Source organism: Ursus maritimus, unplaced genomic scaffold (assembly GCF_017311325.1).
Source record: "Ursus maritimus isolate PB19 unplaced genomic scaffold, ASM1731132v1 scaffold_26, whole genome shotgun sequence".
NCBI classification, from domain to species: domain Eukaryota; kingdom Metazoa; phylum Chordata; class Mammalia; order Carnivora; family Ursidae; genus Ursus; species Ursus maritimus.
This window is the reverse complement of record NW_024425119.1, coordinates 34,625,635-34,645,147: the sequence shown is the minus strand read 5'-3', so window position 1 is coordinate 34,645,147 and position 19,513 is coordinate 34,625,635. Positions and strand designations below refer to the sequence as shown.

At 33.8% G+C, this 19,513-nt stretch overlaps 1 protein-coding gene across 1 annotated transcript in view; it reads left to right on the top strand.

Annotated features, from left to right (window-relative positions):
* Nucleotides 1-15,095, top strand: part of ADAMTS20 (ADAM metallopeptidase with thrombospondin type 1 motif 20) — a 167,558-nt gene extending 152,463 nt beyond the window's left edge. Inside the window, exons 38-39 of the mRNA XM_008704712.2 lie at nt 11,957-12,061; nt 14,420-15,095. Coding sequence (XP_008702934.2) covers nt 11,957-12,061; nt 14,420-14,509 — 195 coding nt within the window. The 3' untranslated portion in view covers nt 14,510-15,095. The remainder of the gene's footprint in view (nt 1-11,956; nt 12,062-14,419) is intronic.
* Nucleotides 15,096-19,513: the final 4,418 nt, after the last annotated feature.

Below are 19,513 nucleotides of genomic sequence, written 5' to 3'. Positions count from 1 at the left end.
TATTGACACTTTTATCATTATAAAATGTTATTCTTTATCTGAAATAGCATTTTTTGTTTGTTTGTTTTAAAAGTCGAATTTGTCTGACATTAGAATGGCCATTCCTCTCACAGACGGTACATGATATATAATTTTATCCCATTTACTTTTAGCTTATTTATATCTTTGGATTTTAAAAGTATCTCCAATAGAGGGCACTTTATTGGATCTCTGCCTTTGATTGAATTATGATATTGATATGCCTTGATTTATATTTGCCATTTTACTTTGTTTTCTATATGTCTTATGTTGTTTTTGTTCCTCCATTCCCTCTTTACTGCTTTCTTTTTTATCAATTGAATGTTTTTGAGTGTGACATTTTAATTTCCTTAATAATTTTTTCACTATATTTTTTAATTGCTTTCTTAATTGCTGCTTAAGAGTTTACAAAATACATCTTATCAGAATCGACTTCAGATTTATACTACTTAATTCCAGTGAAACATAGAAACATTTCTCCTTTATGTGCTCTATTTTCTCTTCCCTTTTGTGGTGTTATGTTTGTTATACAAGCTACATATGTAACAAACACACAATACATTTTTATAATAACTTTATATAATTTTATGGTTTTAGAGAATATGAGAGAAGTAACGAGAGGAATTACATATTCATAGAGATTTTTATGTGAACTTTTATATTTAGCATTTCTAGGTTTCTTCTTTTCTTCCTGTGGATTTGAGTTATTAGCTGGTGTCATTTCCTTATTCCCAAACAGCTTTGCTTCCACCTGCTTCATTTTTTCATTATTATCAAATTTATGACATTTCTATGCATTATAGATCACCGATGTAATCTACTCATTGGCTTATACAATTGTTTTAAAATAAGTTAAGGGAAGAAAGGAAAAGAAATGTGCATTACAGCATCTTTTATAATTACCTACAAAATTACCTTTACCAGTACTCTGGTTTTTTTTTTAAGATTTTATTTATTTATTCGACAGAGATAGAGACAGCCAGCGAGAGAGGGAACACAAGCAGGGGGAGTGGGAGAGGAAGAAGCAGGCTCATAGTGGAGGAGCCTGATGTGGGGCTCGATCCCATAACGCCAGGATCACGCCCTGAGCCGAAGGCAGATGCTTAACCGCTATGCCACCCAGGCACCCCTGGTTGTTTTGTATTAATGTCTGGTATTACTTGATTTCAGCTTGAAGAACTTCCTTTAGCATGTCTTGTAAAACAGGTCTACTAATAAACAAATCCTCTGTTTTGTTTATCTGGAAGTGTCTTTAGTTGGCCTTCATTCTTGAAAGATTGATTTGCTTGTTATAAAATTCTCCACTTACAGTTTTTATTTTTCAACACTTTAAATATGTCACCCCACTGTCTTCTGGCTTCTAGATAAAAACATGGACGTCAGCTACTTACCTTATTGGGTTTCTTATGTATGTGGTCATTTATCTCTTGATGCTTTCAGATTTTCTTTGTCTTGAATTTCATCATCTTTAGTATCACATATTTGGATGTGGATCTCTGTGCATCTACCAAACTTGGACTCTATTGAGTTTCTTGGTTGTATAGATTAATGAATTTCACCAAATCTGGAAAATTTTCAGACATTATCTATTCAAACATATTCTCTGTTCCTTTCTCTTTCCTTCTGGTACTCCCATTATGCATATGTTGGTGCATTTAATGGTGTACCCTTGTTTCTCTGAAGCTCTGTTCATCTTTCTTAATTCTATTTTCTCTCTGTTCTTCAGATTGTATCTTCACTATTGATATCTGTTCAATTCTTTCTTCTGCCTGCTCCAATCTACTGTTTGAGCCCCTCTAGGGAAGTTTTTCTTTTTGGTTATTATACATTTCAACTCCAGAATTGTCCTTTTCCTCTTTGTCTAAATGTAACTGCTATCTCTGTATTGATATTCTCTATTTGATGAGACATTATTATCATACCTTCCTTTAAAACATGGTTTTCTTTAGCTCTTTGAACATATTTATAATAGCTGCTTTGAAGTCTTTATCTGCTCAGCCAGACATCTGAAACCTCTCAAAGGCAGTTTCTAGTGCCTTTTCCCCCTGAATATGAGTCAAACTTTCCAGTTTCTTTGCATATCTCAGTTTTTTTGTTGAAAACTGGGCATTTTAGAGCATGTATTTTAGTAACTGTGGACACTAAATTTCCCCCTCCCCTCTAGGACTTGTTGCTTGCTTGCTTATTTATTTACTTAGTTCCTTGGCTGGACTATGTCAGTGACATCTATTTTCCCTGTGCAGTCGTCAATATCACTCCTTGGAAGGCACAGCTTTGGACATGTACACTGTCACTCTGATCCTCCTGGAATGACAGTGTTTTTAGCTGGGATCTCTTTTTCCTGACTCCGCATTAAGTTTCTAAGCTGGTCTAAATCTACTGATATCATGCTCAGCTCTTAGTCTCCCCTAATTGCTAGATGATTTCTCTATTCTTTCAATAACATCCTGGAGGAGTAAATTACTCCATGTCTGATTCAATTAAATTTAAGCCTTTGGTCAGGGTGGTATTACAGGTCAGTCTTTGAGGTCAGGTAAGATTTCAAAAGGAGCCCTTCTTAGCTATCTCTTTACTTGGTTCTATCAAACTCCAATTTGATCTACCATTTTGTGTGTTGCTCTCATTGAGCGATCACCACTTTCCTCTTAGCTGAGCACCATTAAAATCTTGATTTCAATAGCATCTTTAAGCTTAAAATTCTCCCATGCTCTCTCTCAAATGAAGCTTATACCCCTTAGAAAAAGCTATGGAACTTTTTGTCCTTACATCTTGACTCTCTCGTAAGGAAGAAACATTGCACCAATTCTGTGGATCTAGGGACAGGGTCAACTTCTCAGAGTAACAATCCCACTTTTTAAGCAGGATGCTGAGTCATAGCACCTGGTCTTTTTGGCTTACCCTTCTCAGCATAGAACCTCTGCCCTACCAGTGATTTTGAACAGGGATGATTTGAGACTTGTGTTCTTAGACTACCATGCCTGGGGTATATCTTCTGTTCTATGAGTAGGGACTGAGTGGCAGAGCCTCAGCCACTCTTGCCTGTAATAGAGCTTTTATGAACTGGGTAAGATGAGAATTGTTGGTGGTTTGTCCCTCCCAGGGAGAAAACTTAATCCTAATAGGGGGCTGGGAAATAGTCTTGTGTTCCCACCAAGAGTGAAACTGTCATCTTGCTGGGGGAGGAGGAGAGGTCAGGTCATAGTTCAAATGTCACAGACACTCACTGTTTTTACCTAGATAAAAATTTTTGTGAATTAATGTTTTTCCATTTGTTGTATAACCTTAGGATAATTTTCAGAGACCTTAAATGGTTGTTATATTTTATAATTTTTACCAGTTATGGTTCTTTTGCAGGAGAGTGAGGCCACAGGGCTTCTCAAATTGCCATTTGTTTCCTCTCTTGGCTATACATTTAAAGGTAAATAACTTGGCAGTGGAGGCTCATGTTCTCATTCGATCTTTGAAGCTGGCTAGCTCTATACGTGTGCATTCTTCTCCTTTACCAGTTTGCTTATATTGGTCTAGCAGATGATTGGTCTACTTCCCAGAATGTGACTCTCTAATCCACATCTTCTATTCAGTTCTCTTCCCAGGACTGTTCCTACCTTGATGAACTCTGAAGTCTTAAACTGTGTCTATTCAGACACATCTTCTAAAGTCAAGGATGTGTAATCTAAACTTTTTAGCATTCTCAGCAAGTTTTTTTTAAAGATTTACTTATTTATTTTAGAGAGAGAGAGAGAGAGTGCAGGAGAGGGGAAGAGGGAGACAGGACGAGAAGCAGACTCCCTGCTGGGTGGAGAGCCAGACATGGGGCTTGATCTTACAAACCAAGATCATGACCTGAGCCAAAATCAGGAGTCCGATGTTTAACCAACTGAGCCATCCAGGTGTCCCTCTCAGCAAAATCTTTACTCATGTTTGGATTTTTTTTTATTATGTTATGTTAGTCACCATACATCATTAGTTTTTGATGTATTGCTCCGTGATTCATTATAACACATGCCCTCCTTAACACCCATAACTGGGCTAACCCATCCCCTGACCCCCCCGAAACCCTCAGATTGTTTCCCAGAGTCCATAGTCTCTCATAGTTCGTCTCCTCCTCTGATTTCCCCCCCTTCAGTTTTCCCTTCCTTCCCCTAATGTCCTCCATGCTATTCCTTATGTTCCACATATGAGTGAAACCATATGATAATTGTCTTTCTCTGCTTGACTTATTTCATTTAGCATAATTCCCTTCAGTTTCATCCATGTCGATGCAAATGTTGGGTATTCATCCTTTCTGATGATTGAATAATATTCCATTGTGTATACAAACCACATCTTCTCTATCCATTTGTCTATTGAAGGGCATCTCAGCTCCTTCCAAAGTATGGCTATTGTGGACATTGTTGCTATGAACATTGGGGTGCATATGGCCCTTCTTTTCACTACATTTGTATATTTGGGGTAAATACCCAGTAGTGCAATTGCTGGGTCATAGGATAGCTCTAAAAGAAAAACAAAGCTGGAAGCTTCATGTTGCCAGATTTCATGCTGTATTACAAAGCTGTGATCACCAAGACAGCATGATATTGGCACAAAAACAGACACATAGATCAATGGAACAGAATAGAAAGCCCAGAAATGGACCCTCAAATCTATGGTCATCTAATCTTCAACAAGTCAGGAAAAATATCCAATGGAAAAAAGACAGTCCCTTCAATAAATGGTGCTTGGAAAATTGGACAGCTATATACAGACAAATGAAATTCGACCACCCTCTTACACCATACACAAAGATACTTAAAATGGGTGAAAGACCTCAATGTGAGACAGGAATCCATCAAAATCCTAGAGGAGAACATAAGCAGCAACCTCTTCGACATTGGCCAAGCAACTTCTTTCAGGACAGGTCTCTAAAGGCAAGGGAAACACAAGCAAAAATAAACTTCTGGGACTACATCAAGAGAAAAGCTTCTGCACAGCAAAGGAAACAGTCAACAAAACTAAGAGGCAACCCACAGGAGAAGATATTTGCAAATGACATTACAGATAAAGGGCTGGTATCCAAGATCTATAAAGAGCTTCTCAAACTCAACACCCAAAAAACAAATAATCCAATCAAAAAAGTGGGCAGAAGACATGAACAGACACTTCTCCAAAAAAGACATACAAATGGCCAACAGACACATGAAAAAATGTTCAACTTCATTAGCCATCAGAGAAATTCAAATCAAAACCATGATGAGATACCACCTTATGCCAGTTAGAATGGCAAAAATTAACAGGCAGGAAACAACAAATGTTGGAGAGGATGTGGAGAATGGAGAACCCTCTTACACTGTTGGTGGGAATGCAAGTTGATACAGCCACTTCGGAAAACGGTACGGAGGTTTCTCAAAAAGTTAAAAATGGATTTTTAAAAATAACACTTTCATTTAAATAGAGATTTAATAGAGATTAAATAGAAATTATTCATTTTCCAATGATCAACCCATGTCAAGACTGATCAACTTTGTCCCACAACACATCCTTCTTGTAAGCTGTGCCTTCTCATCAAATACTTGAGAATGCCACGTAGAGTTGTGGCAAGTGTGATACAAGTTCTCAAAGATGCCATTACTTTGGAGAGGTTGCCAAGTTCTGGGAATCCAGTCCTTTTTATTACATGTTGAACTGAGTAAGTTCTGGTCAATGAGACATCAAAAAAAATTCACAAGAGAGCTGATATTCAAGTAAATCATATACCTGTCAAGTGGAATCAAAACTTTTATCTCATTTAACTTTCCTAATGGGAAATAACAGAAAGTTAATTATTATAAACAGAAGATTTCTTGATGAGCATGGAATCTGAATAAGAGGTGTTAGCACAATCAGGTTTTTAAATGGTAAGATAGCTATTTCCATGAATTTCTAACTCCTTTTCTTCAGTTTCAGTGTTTCCCCCTTTTCCTCCCTATAATATCGTGAGAAAGATGTAAACTGGATAATCCCACTTTACACTTAGGAGAAACAGACATTCTGTGTTAATAACCTACCCAAGATCCTTGAGAAAGTCAGAGGCAGAACCAGTACAGTAATAAAATGTTCCTTTCTACTCATCAAGGTGAGATGCCTCCCTCACACAGTTCTCCAGATATTTCTGGAATGTGAATGCAAGGTTTTATTTCCCAAGTTAGATGTTATTGGGAATAAATAGGTACATGCTGTTGGTAGGAACTTTGCCCATCTATATTCATTCTCTATTCAACTGACTGAGGTTTCTGTTACCAAAAATACAAAATGTCTAGTATTCTTAGAGATGTTCTGTCAAATATATAAACCAGATTCTGTGTTAAGTTATACAACATTTGCATGAATACTCTCCAGATGTTTGATGTCACAGAAAGAACTTATTTTGTTTGGGATTCATCAAAACCACATCCTCTGTGTTTGCATATGACAGGGCACTCTGGGACATGAATGCTAAAAAGAGAATGGATACATATGGCACTCTTTAGGGAAAATAAACTTTGCCACATTGCAATATAAGATGAAGTTAAGGAGTGTGATGTGACTTTAGAATACACATATCAAAAGTGAAGTAAAGTAAAATGTTTGGTACTTTTCAAAGAGCCACAAAAATTTGACGACAAAACCTAAAGTGTATCTCTTCAGCTGTTGTGTAATTGATACTGATCACATAGGAGCAAGAGAAATAACCACATTTGCCAATGTCAGTAGATCATGGCCAGCGTCTATTTTGAATATTCAGAGCCAGTTAAATATTTTGAACATGTGTTTTTTTACTATAAGAATATAGAGTTTGATATATATCCATAAGGTCTACCTTTTTTATTATATTGTTTAGATTATCTCTCTCCTTATTTTTGCCTGCTTGATCTGTCTTGTTACTAAAAGTGGTATATTAAAATTTCCTGTTTGGGGTTTCTATCTATCTATGTCTACTTGCATCTCCTGTAGTTTTGCTTCATAGAAGTTTCTGTGTTATTCAATTCATAATATTCACGTGTTATTTCTTCATTGTAGATTATGGTTTCTAGTACTTATTTGTCATGTTTTCTTGATTTGAGACTTGAATTCTATTTTGTCCCTTAGGATTGCTGTCCCTCTTCTTTGTTTATGTTCATTTTCCTGCTATATTGTCTTGATTATCCTTTTAATTTTAGCCTTCACGAATCACTTTATTTTAAGTGTGTCTCTTACATATAACATGTTTTGGGTTTTATTTGCAAGCGAATTGAAAAATTTATTCTTTAAATAAAATGTTATACCCATTCACATTTTTAAAAAAATTTTTGTAACATACAGAAAAATTACCTTTTTTAGTATACAGTTTTAGCATATGTGCAGATTCATTTTACCATCATCATAATTAGCATATAAGACAGTTCCCTCACACTCCCTTCATGGAGTCAATTTCTCCCTTGGACCTAACTCCTGGTAAACACTAATCTCTTCTCCGTTGCTATAGTTTTGCCTTTTCTGGAATGTCACACAAATGTCATATAAGTGGAATCATACAATATATAACCTTTTAAGATTGGCTTTCTTCACTCAACATAATGCCTTTGAGATTCATCTGTGTTGTTGAAGGTGTCAGTTATTTGTTCCTTTTTTATTGGTGAGAAAATTGTTCCATCATACAGATGTCGTACAGTTGTCCTATAGTTTGTCCATTCATCCACTGGAAGAATATGAGTTGATTACAGTTTGGGGAGATGATGAATAGAGTTGATATGCACATTTGTGTACAGGTATTTGTGTGAACATATATTTTCATTTCTCTGGGTTAAATACCCTATGAATGGGATTATAGGGTCAAATGGTATGTGTATGTTTGACTTATAACTACGAAACTGTTTTATAGAGTAGCTGTACTATTTTGTATTCCCACTAGTGAAGATTAAAGTTCTAGTTGCTTTGCTTCCCTGCCAGCACTTAGTATCATCAAGTTTTCTGTCCCCTAACCCCAATGTTCTGTGGAATTTCATTGTGGTTTTAATTTGCATTTCACTAATGGTCATCTGCATATCCACTTTGGTGAAGTTAGAGTCTTTTGCTTATTTTAAAAATTGGATTTTTCATTTCCTACTGTTTAATTTTGAGAGTTCTTTACATATTCTGGATACAAGTCTTTTGTTACATTAGACATTTGCAAATATTTTTTTCCTGGTCTGAACTGTATCTTTTAAGTGTCTTTCACACAGCAAAAATTTTAAATGTTAATGAAATCAAATATATTACTTTTTTTCCTATATGGGTTGTGCAATTAGTTTCATATTGAAGAATTCTTAGACTAACTCCGAGTTACAAAGATTTTCTCCTATCTTTCCTTCAAAAATTTGTATAGTTTTATAGTTTCACACTTAGACCTATGATTGATTTTGAATTAATTTTATGTGAAGTCTGATGGTTTTTACCTGTAGACATCCAATTGTCCAAAAACCATTTGTTGCAAAGACAGTATTTTCTCTACTTAACTACCTTTACACCTTTGTCAAAAACCAAGTGGACATATTTATGTGGGTCTGTTTCTGGAATGTTCTGTTCCATTGATCTACATACCTCTCACAGCAGTGTCTTGGTTATGATAGCTTTATAATAAATATTAAAATAAGGTAGTGTTTGTCCTTCAAACACTTTTTAAAATTGTCCTTTTAAAAATTGTTTTAACTATTTTAATTTGTCTTTTCATATAAATTTTAGAGTCAGTTCTCTAGAGCTACAAAAATTCCCAATGGAATTTTTATTAAAATTGCATTAGATAATAGATCCCATTCATAATAAAATATGTACAATACATTTTAAAATTACAAAAGTATGATGATGTAATGAACACCCATGGACCAACCAGTCAATAAGAGAAGTAGAACATTAAAACTTGTATTTACCTCTATGGTTCTTCTCTTATACCCATAAGTACTTTTTTCTTTGATGCAGTTAATAATTCAAGGACAGATATTCCAATTTGTTCAATTATTGAATCTTCGAATCACCTTCCACTTGGGATTTTGCTATTAGAATTTTACTCCTTCTGTTCGCCTAATCTAAAAAAAAATGTTGAGAGTAGAAGAGATGGTAAATCTCATACTACTTTTAAAAAACCAAAATTTTAGTAGCTACATTGAACTAATTTTAAATTAAAGATTAGGTTTAAGAAGGTTTGCATTTTAATCTTAAATGAAATATGGAACTGAAATAATTTATTCAATCATTTATTACTTCTGAATGTTTCCAGTACCTTTTTTATGTTATATGGTAATAAGTAAATATGTCCTATAATTCTCTACAGGTCATTACATTTATTTATATACATATACTATTTTATTTATTTTTCCCCATTTTTAATGCAATATCATTATCATATAACATTGCATTAGTGTAAAGTATACAAGATAATGATTTGATTATGTTTATATTGCAAAATGATCACCACAGGAAATTTAATTAACATCCATCACCTCACACAGTTACAAAATTTTCTTCTTGGGATGAGAAGTTTTAAGAGCAACTCTCTTAGCAACTTTCAAATGTACAGTGCAGTATCGTTAACTGTAATCACCAGGCTGCACATTACATTCCCAGAATTTTTCTTGTAACTGGAAGTTTGTATCTTTTCACCATGGGTGAGGGCCTATTCCCCCGGAACCTCCCCAGCAACTACCAATCTGTTCTTCACTTAAAAGATTTAGAATGAGATCTGCTTTTGTACCGCCACAGTAATTGACACTATGTCAGTCACTCAGGTAATGTTGAACGAGTAAGTGAAAGGTATTTTTATGTCTATCAATACTATCGCAAATTTCAGATCAATTGTTTTACCATTTCTTTGAGATTGTATTATGTTGCTTTTTAATGAAGACTAAGGACATAAAGCTTATGAAACTAGTCTGGAGAAATGGAGCAATAGATATTTATAGTCCAACGAGTTGTGTTAATGACCACCTAAGTCTCTCAATAGTCAGTCGGATTTTTTTCCTTTCATTGCCAGTGTATATGTATTTGAATGCTTCCAAGCAACCTTGAGCAAGGAGGTAAAGAATTAGTGAAAGTGTAGAATGTTAGGTTGTGAAAACACTCTGTGGCCTCACTGGGGTATTCAATAAGTGCCTGGTCATGGGAAACCTACATCACAGAATATATTTCTATTTTAAAGGAACTTTATTTGGTGAGAAACCCACTAGGAGTTAATGTAGGATGAAGATATTCACTGCAAAGCTTGTATCAGATTGACTCTCAACTATTAGAGAAGTAGTTAGAATTAGTTCTTTTTCAAGTACTTACCGATATAAAATACCAATGTGTCTAGTGTTAATGTCATTCATTATCATGGCATATGAAGGGTTTAGATGTGTATTTGTGTATTTATGTGTATGTAATGCCAAAATTTAATATTTGTAATGCTGCCCTTAATTATTTCAAAAACACTGAGTACCCAAGCCATATTCTAGACTCTGAGAATACACCAATGAAACATCTAGGTTATATTCTAAATTTATAACTAAATTATGTATGTAATAAGAAGTTTTCTTTGGAATTTATCTAAACATTATTTCTCTTATAGGGAAAATTCTCCATATATTAAAATTGTATTATAAATGTATTTGAATTTATTTTGATTTTAATAAGAAATAACTTATTATTCTTAGGAATAAACTAAATTGATATAAATTTTTTTAGCAATAGTAATAATTTATAATACATATATTTGAAATCTATTTCACTTTTGCTTTCATGACAAGATAATATTTTCATTCACATAATGTAACCCCTAATATTTTATCACAGCCTTGCTCAAGATTCATGAGGTTTAGGCTATGGGATATACTGATGTGATCTAAGATTAGTGATAATCAGTGTGATCATAATAATGACCAGTGATAATTCAGAGTGATCTGAATCTATGTGTATCTGAATATTGGCAATAGACTTAATTAGCATTAATTAATCTATTTTTCAATGTGTAATTCTGTACTGCAAGATCATATGAATGTGCCAGATTTTTACCCATTTTAGTCACACATTTTCTCAGTTCACGGATATTTAAGATTTAATTTTTAACAGAGATAATCTGAAATATCTTAACATGAAAATGGCCCTTGTGTCTTGAAAAGAATTAGATCATAAAGCCACTAGGGGGCTCACACACTGTGTGTAAATTGTGTGGCCTCACACATCCCGTATACACTTCTGGGTACTTTAAAAAGAATTAATAGCTGGGACAATAATACATTAGGTAGCTTTGTGTGGGGGGTTAAGCAGTAATATTTTTACGGCACCAGAGAAGGGCCCGTTGACAGGAGATTCTAGAATATATATTAAACAAGGGAATTATTAGAAGGGAAGTTAGCAAGAGGGGGTCAAATATAGAAATCGGAGAAATGTTAAGACTAGTATTAGTCCCTATGAACACCACTTCTGTTAGGACTTGCCTATTGCTCCAGGAATACTAACTCTAGCTGTCAAGTCTTAGACTCCTAGGGTTGGACAGAGTTACTTTTGCACAAATCACATTATATGGTATAGATTCAGATATCTCATATTGCGAAGACGTGTTTGTAATCAATTTTTGAAAAACTTTAGCTGGTTCATTTTCTTTAGAGTAAAGTCGTATCAATATCCTTTCATTTTGAGGCACCTGGGTGGCTCAGTCAGCTAAGCATCTGACTCTTGATTTTGGCTCAGGTTATGATCTCAGGGTCAGGAGATTGAGCCCTTCCTCCAGCTCTGGGTGAGGCGTGGAGCCTGCTTAAGATTCTCTCTCCCTCTCCCTCTGCCCCTCCTCTGCGCGTGCACTCTCTCTCTCTCTCTCAAAAAAATATTTTTTCATTTTTTAAAGGAAGGCCCTCGAAAAGCAATTTGAGACCTTATATAATTCAAATTCAGGTGTTTCTTTCCAAGAGCATTCTTAAATGTTTTATGAATTTCATCTGTTTTGTTTACAATCTAGGGACAGTTCAGCATTAACTTGGCAGGAACTGGGATGAAGATATCCAGCACAGCAAAGTGGCTTGCTCAAGGGAGTTACGCCTCTGTCATCATACACAGATCACAAGTAAGTCCTACTGGACCAAAATGCGTGTTTGAAATACTTCTGTGCTGTGAAATAGAATTAAAGGTACTTTACCTTAACTTTAGAATTATAAAGTTAATGATAATAAGTTATTGCATAGGTGAGGCATATTGCATATAATGGGGCATGATATTAATCTATGAAATAATGAAACCAGGGTCATTTTTATTAATGTACATATGTGGTCTTATATGCATATAAATTCGTGAATAGGCTACCGATATCTGAACCTGAAATATCAAATGCCAGGGCATATAGATTCTATCTAGCTCAAGTTTGGGGCTAATGACTTCAAATGCACGTACTTCAAAAAGAGGTAGTGCTGTTAGCTGTATTTTAAGTATTAAAGTATTAAGTATTAAAGTTTTAATATTTCAAAGTGGAGTAGGTTTTTGGTTTACTTACCTCACTGCTTTGATTTAGTGATGGGCGTGGCCTTTTTCACTTAGCATATATTCTTTATATTTTTTATAAGAATTAGGACTATTTTTATGGTTGCATGCATATTTTCCTCTGCCTTTATGCAGGTAACATTGTACTTGGCTTTTACAGGTAGGACACATTTAATTTTGCTGGTATAGTGTACTGGCACGTAGACTTCCCGAATGGCTCCTGATACTTACAGTGACCATGTCTCAGATAGCCTGACTCTACTTATAGTAAATCAGGATCTATTTTCTAAGTGGTCTTACCTACGTCGCTCATCAGTCAGCACCATCAACGGCCCCTGCCCATTCTGCTTTACGGTTTTTCTTTCTTTTGGTAAAAGTACTTTCCTTTACATTGTATCAATATTATTTGTAATGAAATTCAATTTTCTGATATTCATAGACTAAAACATTCTATTTCTCAAGACTACAAAACCGAGTTTTAATTAACAAAGGATTTAAATTTTTTTACTATTTCTGTCATTTGGGTAAGAAGTCAGCTTTTAAAATGAACAGCTATTTTTAAATTTTTATTTGGCATATTTAGGTCTATTCCCCTTTGGTAGAAGAATGAAAATAAAGTATATTCTGAGCAGGTCTCAGTGTAAAAGAGCTCAATGAAATATTTTGACCTTATTTACCCAGCTTTTAGATATCTTTTGGTTATTGGTAAAGAGGTCACCAGTAGATATGAATATTCAGTATAATCATTCCTTTTGCTTCTATTGAAGTTCCATTCTAAAGGTTAATTATTTAATCTACTCACAACTTCTACCTCGATCAAAATTATTGCACGTGAAAGTATTTCCTGAAACGTGCGGCCTGGTACGAAGCTGAGACTGGTGGAATTCGTGTTTACATGTGGAAATGCAAACTTCTTTTCATTTGCCGGGATATTTCATGAAGATTAGGTTTTTATTTAAACAATCTGGGAATAGGAATGTACATAAATGGGAATTTTTACTGCCATTCCCTTCTTCTCTGTTTACTTAGATTCTTGAGAGCTAAGAAAAATTTCTGAAAGAAAAAGCAACTTCAAAAGCCCCTGATCTCAAAACAGTCTTTATCCCAAAATGTTCTAGGAACTCAGTTTCCTTCTTGGCCCTCCCTCTTTAGATCAAAAACAAACCCCCAAAACAAAAAAACCTGACTTTCTCCAGAAACTCATATAGGAGCTCAAACTGTTTTTGCCTCATCCTCCACTTCTATGGCAACTTATTCTGTTTTGCCTTCAGTCCTTTGAGTCTTGGACCAAGGATGGAAAGCACTCTAGAGAGAACATTTGTCCCACCCCTCTCACCAGCCTCCGTCAACCTATTCCTCAGTGAACGGCCCTGCTTTTCTTAAAAAAAAAAACACAACAAAAAACAAACAAACCAAAATGCCCAAAACTCCCTTCTTAGTTCTTTTCTAATTATAATTACTGTTTTCAGTCTAGTTTTCTCCCCCATTTTATCACAAATTCTGTACTTCAAGCTGTGTTTCTAAGGCTTCCATGAGATGTTTGAGGTTAATGGGGGAGAATGTGACTCATATTCAGTAAAGGTCAAGTTTGTATAATAATATTTCTTATTTAGCCTATAAAAATCATGTAAATATTGGACAGCAAATTGGACAAGTTTTAACAACCTCACTGAAGCAAATAGACACCTCAATGAAAAATATGTGGATTGAGATGAGTTGTCTAAATTATAATGTGGTTTGTAATCATCAAGTAGCTAATATGAATCTCAGATTATCTCATTTCCATGACCACCAATTTCAACTAATCCTGAAATGGTATGATCTTTGACCTCAAATGTAATTGTAATTATTTCAGCCGCATGATTCAAAGCATTTGCTTTTCTGCCTATATACACAGATACGAGCTTGTGCCCGATTCTCCTATATTTCTGCCTCTTCCTATTTTCAGGATGGAACCAAAGTCTACGGCAGATGTGGAGGGTTCTGTGGAAAGTGTGTTCCTCATATGACTACTGGTCTCCCAATTCAAGTAGTATGAACATTCAGAAGTGGGAAGTATGAGGAGATATTCTCTGGAATATCTGCAAATAACCGGTGCTCATTTCTTTTCTCTTCTTTTCCTGAGATTTCCATGTCCAAAATGTCTGTGCTTTTTTTTTTTTTTTTCAGTGTGCTCATCAGGGAATCAAATCACGCCTTCAAAATAAACTCAACAGATATATGACTCTAATTAGGAACTTTTTAAAAGGACAAAATAATTTATGGTATAATATACAGAGATATTTGAATGAATTATACCAAGAAAATGTTGCTGTTAACGAACAGCTTGGACTGTTATTATGCCTATAAACACACATATAAATCTCTACAGTATTGTACCATACAATGAATGTGTATTCTACTTGTTAAAATGGAGCAAGTAAAAATTAGGAAAATGAATTTATTTAAAATACTTATAAACATTATTGAATCTGTTAGGTAAATAACAAATCCATAGTCACACCAAAGAGTACATAGCCATTATACTTTCTACTGATACAGCTTAGATACCTTGTTTTATAGTTCCTTTAATTTTAAATTGTGGGTTATGGTGCTTCAAATAAAAAAATCATCCTAAAAATGCAGTACACTTTTATATTAAAAATATATGCTTGGGTTAAATACTAAATATGAAAATTTGTGGATATAACACAGAAGTTATGATAAAATAGAATTTTACTTAAAACACCTACCTCTAATTTGTACTTATAAGAGCAATGCATTGTTTTTATAATGTTTATATTGTCTCTTTAACTCATATATGTATATATTTACTCTTAAAAATCTATTTTCTCAAAGTTATGTACTGTATTTTGTTAATCAAGTAAAGCAGCGAGAATTATTGAAATTTTGAAAATCCTACTTTGGTGGACAAAATTATGTTTACATATACAAAATTTTTATTGGGGATGTTCAAGTTATTTTATATCTGAGGTTTCTCAAAGCCAAAACATAAAAGATAGTATAAAAATTAAGTATTTGTGGGCAAATTCTCAGGTAGTAAGAGATTTTTTTCAGGTGAATAATTTGTGTATTATATAATAATATAATTTTAAAAGAATCATAGTATTTTTCTATGGCAACTTATTCTGTAAACCAAAAAATGAATCTACTAATAGATTTTTGCCAGTAAATAGTAGTATACTAGTTTTACCCACAAAGTTTTTTCCCCATTTATTATTTATTTTTTCCCCAAACATTTTTCCCCAAAAAATATATTGTGCCATATAAGGTACTAAAGCAATTTTGTGCCAATGTGGTTAGATAAACATTTAGGGATCTCTGTATCAGAAATGAAGTATTTTGCACTATGTGCCTTAAACAAGTTACAATCATTAATACAAAATATGTAACATTTTCTAGAAATGTTTCATTTATAAAATCTTATAGCTTATAAACATTTAAATAATAAACATATTTGTGTGATATGTTAGCATTTTGTTTTCATTTTCCTTACATGTAAAAAAAAAGAATCCTTGACCAAAAAATTCCATAACCCTAAAACCACTCCAGAAATTCAAAGAACTTTTTATTCAAATTGTTGCAGTTGGAATGGAAATGGCTCATGTCTGCCGTACACCCTTCTTGTGGCAGAGGCAATATGGTAGGAGGCTGACAAAAACTTGCAATGCTTCTAAAAGCTTCTGTTTATATAAGGGATACTCATGTCCTTAAATATATACTCATATTCAATGGGACAAATGAAATCACATGCCCAAATCCTCGTCATTAGGTCAGGGAAATATACTCTTCCTACAGGAGAGGATTGCTGGGCACAGGGAACTGGGTGAGGACTTAGAATTCTCTCCTAAGGGGAGGGAGCAGATTCTTGTAAACAATAATATGTTTTACCCATCCATCTTCAACTTCCTTAGAAATTGTCAAAGTACTATCCAAAGCGGTTAAATCAATTTAAATTACCACTGGTAAGGTGTAATAATTTTAGAGTATCCACATCCTCATTTGTACATGATTTTTTTTTTAAATCTTATCTGCAGGGGTATAGCATAGTATTTCATTGTTTGAATATTTATATTTGTCTGATTACTAGATTGGATGAGGATTCTTATGCATATATTTTGCTATTAAGTTTCTTTTTCTGGGAATTGCTTGATCATTTTTTATTCTCTTTGCCTCTCTTCTCCCCCATCTTTCCCATACTGCCTTTCTCATACCCCCCACCCCACTCCTCACTTCATTAAAAAAAAAAAAAAAAGACAGAAACACACATGAGGGAGTAAAGCATTTTATGTGAATGTGATTTAAAACATTTGAGAATCTCTTATCAAAATCATGCTTTTGATTCTACCTTAAATTAGTTGCAAATATTAATATGCAGTGCATAGTAATTTTCTATACTTGTTTATCATTTAAGATGAAGCATTCTCTACGTGTATTTTATCTATTTTTCCCACTCTTTAAGGAGAAAGATTTCCCTGCTTATGCTGAAGGCCAGTCCCCCAATCTCTGCTCTTGATTTCTTCTCACTCTGAATTCTCCAGAACCTTTCCCCAGAGATTATTCTCTCTCCCTCCCTTTCCTTTCTCTCCCTACTGGCTCCTTCTCTTCATCCAAAAAACAACGTGTTCAATTATTTTTTATTATTTTTAAAAATTTTTTTTATTGAAGTAGAGTTGACTTACAATGTTTTATTAGTTTCAGGTGCACACCCTAGGGACCCCACAATTCCAAACATTACACGGTGCTAGCCACGATAAGTATAGTCACCACCTGTCACCATATAATCTTATTACAAAACTATTGACTGTATTTCCTGAACTATACTTTTCACCCTATGACTTGTTTATTTTATAACTGGAAGTTACAAACTATGTTTCACCCATTCCCCCCATTTCCCTCCCCTCTGGGCACCACCAGTTTGTTCTCTGTATTTATGAGTCTGTTTCTGTTTGTTTGTTTTGTTTCTTAGATTCCACATAGAAGTGAAATCATATGGTATATGTCTTTCTTTGTCTGAATTATTTCACTTAGGGTGATACACTAGGTCCTCTTTTATTTTAAAACAAAAATATGTCTCCCCCCTCACCGATCACTACTCACTATTCTTCCTCTTATTTTCTGAGAGAAACTTCCTGAGAGAAACTGCTATCCTCATGGTCTCTTCATCTTCACCTTTCATTCGAGCATTGGTCTATTATAACATGACTTCCAACCCTCAGTATTTTATTGGTACTGCTTTCACTAAAATCACAATGAACTCCTAATTGCCAAGCACAATTACATATTCTGAGTTGTTGGGGTTTTTTTCCCTTTTAACTTCTGAATAGCATTTGGCAAGGGAGAGGGAGAATTCCATGCAAGGCTGGGATTTGTTTAATGATCTGTGTGATCTATCTCGGTGCTTGTTCCATGTGCACTTGAAAATAATGCATATTCTGCAGTTATTTTGTGTAGATTTATGTAAGTAAGTAGTGTCGTTAGTTCTGTTGTTCAAATCTTTTCTATATTTTTATTATTTTTCCAATTGTAGTATCAATTATTGAGAGATACAGTTTTTAAAATTGTAGTGTCAATTATAGTATTGATTGAGGTTTTTTTTCTGATTGTAATAGTGATTACTTTTCCAACTATAGTACTGATAATTATTAATTATTCTATTAATATAGTGCTAATATTGATATCCTATTATAGTAATGTTAAATTTTTCAACTATAATTGTGGATTTATCTATTTCTCCCTTTAGTTCTGCCAAATTTTGTCACAAATTGAGAAGCTCTGTTATTAGGTATCTATATGCTTATGAGTGTTATGTCTTTTTGATGAAGTGACACTCTTCTCCTTATGAAATGTTCTTATATATCTGTAGCAAAACTCCTTCCCTTAAAGTTTACATTGCTAGTGAAATAACTACATCAGCTCTCTTTTAATTAGCACTGGCGTGATACATCTCTCGCCATCCTTTATTTTTAACCAATATATATCTTTATATTTAGAACGCCTTTTGTAAATGGCTTATAATTGTTCTGTGCTTTTAAAATTTTTAAATCCGGTTTGAAAATTTGTTTTTTCTTGAAGAATATAAGGCTATTTACATTTAATACAACTATTAATACAGTTGGACTTAAGTCTACCATTTTGATATTTGTATATTTGTCTCATACATTCTTTCTTCTATTATTCCTCCTTTTCTGCCTTCTTTTGAATTAATTGATTATTTTTGTGCTCAATTTTATATTTTCTTTTTATGTATCCCCTCCCTTTTCCTTTTTTCAGTGTTTGCTTTAGGGATTCCAGTATATATCCTTAACCTAGCACTCTGCTTCCAATGTTATAAACCCAAAAGACATTTTATATAAATTTTTGTTTTAGCCACGTAGTCTTTTAAAATAAATATTATACGATTATTCTTTTTATATATCCACATATTTATTATTTCCTGCTCTTCCTTCTTTCCTATAGATGTGAGTTTCTTTGTATTATAATTTCTCTCCAGCTTGAAGAACTTTCTCCATAATTTCTTCAGTTTGAATCTGCTGGTACAAATTTAGCTTTCATTTACCTGAATGTCTTTAATTCGCCCTCATTGTTTTAAACTTCTACTATAAATATTGACATAATTTAAAACTTACAAATATTTACAAGAAGAGCACAAATAGTTCCCATATGTCCTTTAGCTGGATTCACTAATTTTTAACATTTTGCCACATTTGCTCCATCAATCTTCCTCTTTTAATATATACACACAGACATACATATACATATATTATTTATTCTTAATAAGTTGAGGGTAGATTGAGTACCTCATGACCTTTTATTCCATAATACTTTAGTAGGTATTTGTTAAGAAAACAGATCATCTCTAACATAACTGTAATATAGTTATGAAATTCAGAAATTTCACCACTTAATTTCTAAACAGACTTTAAAATACACTGTTTTGGATCTGCTAGTAGGAATGATGATGGGTTGAGTGCCATGCTTCATTGGTTCTCTCATATTCTATTCTTTACCTTAAATGAAACTATCTCACATTATTCTGTAC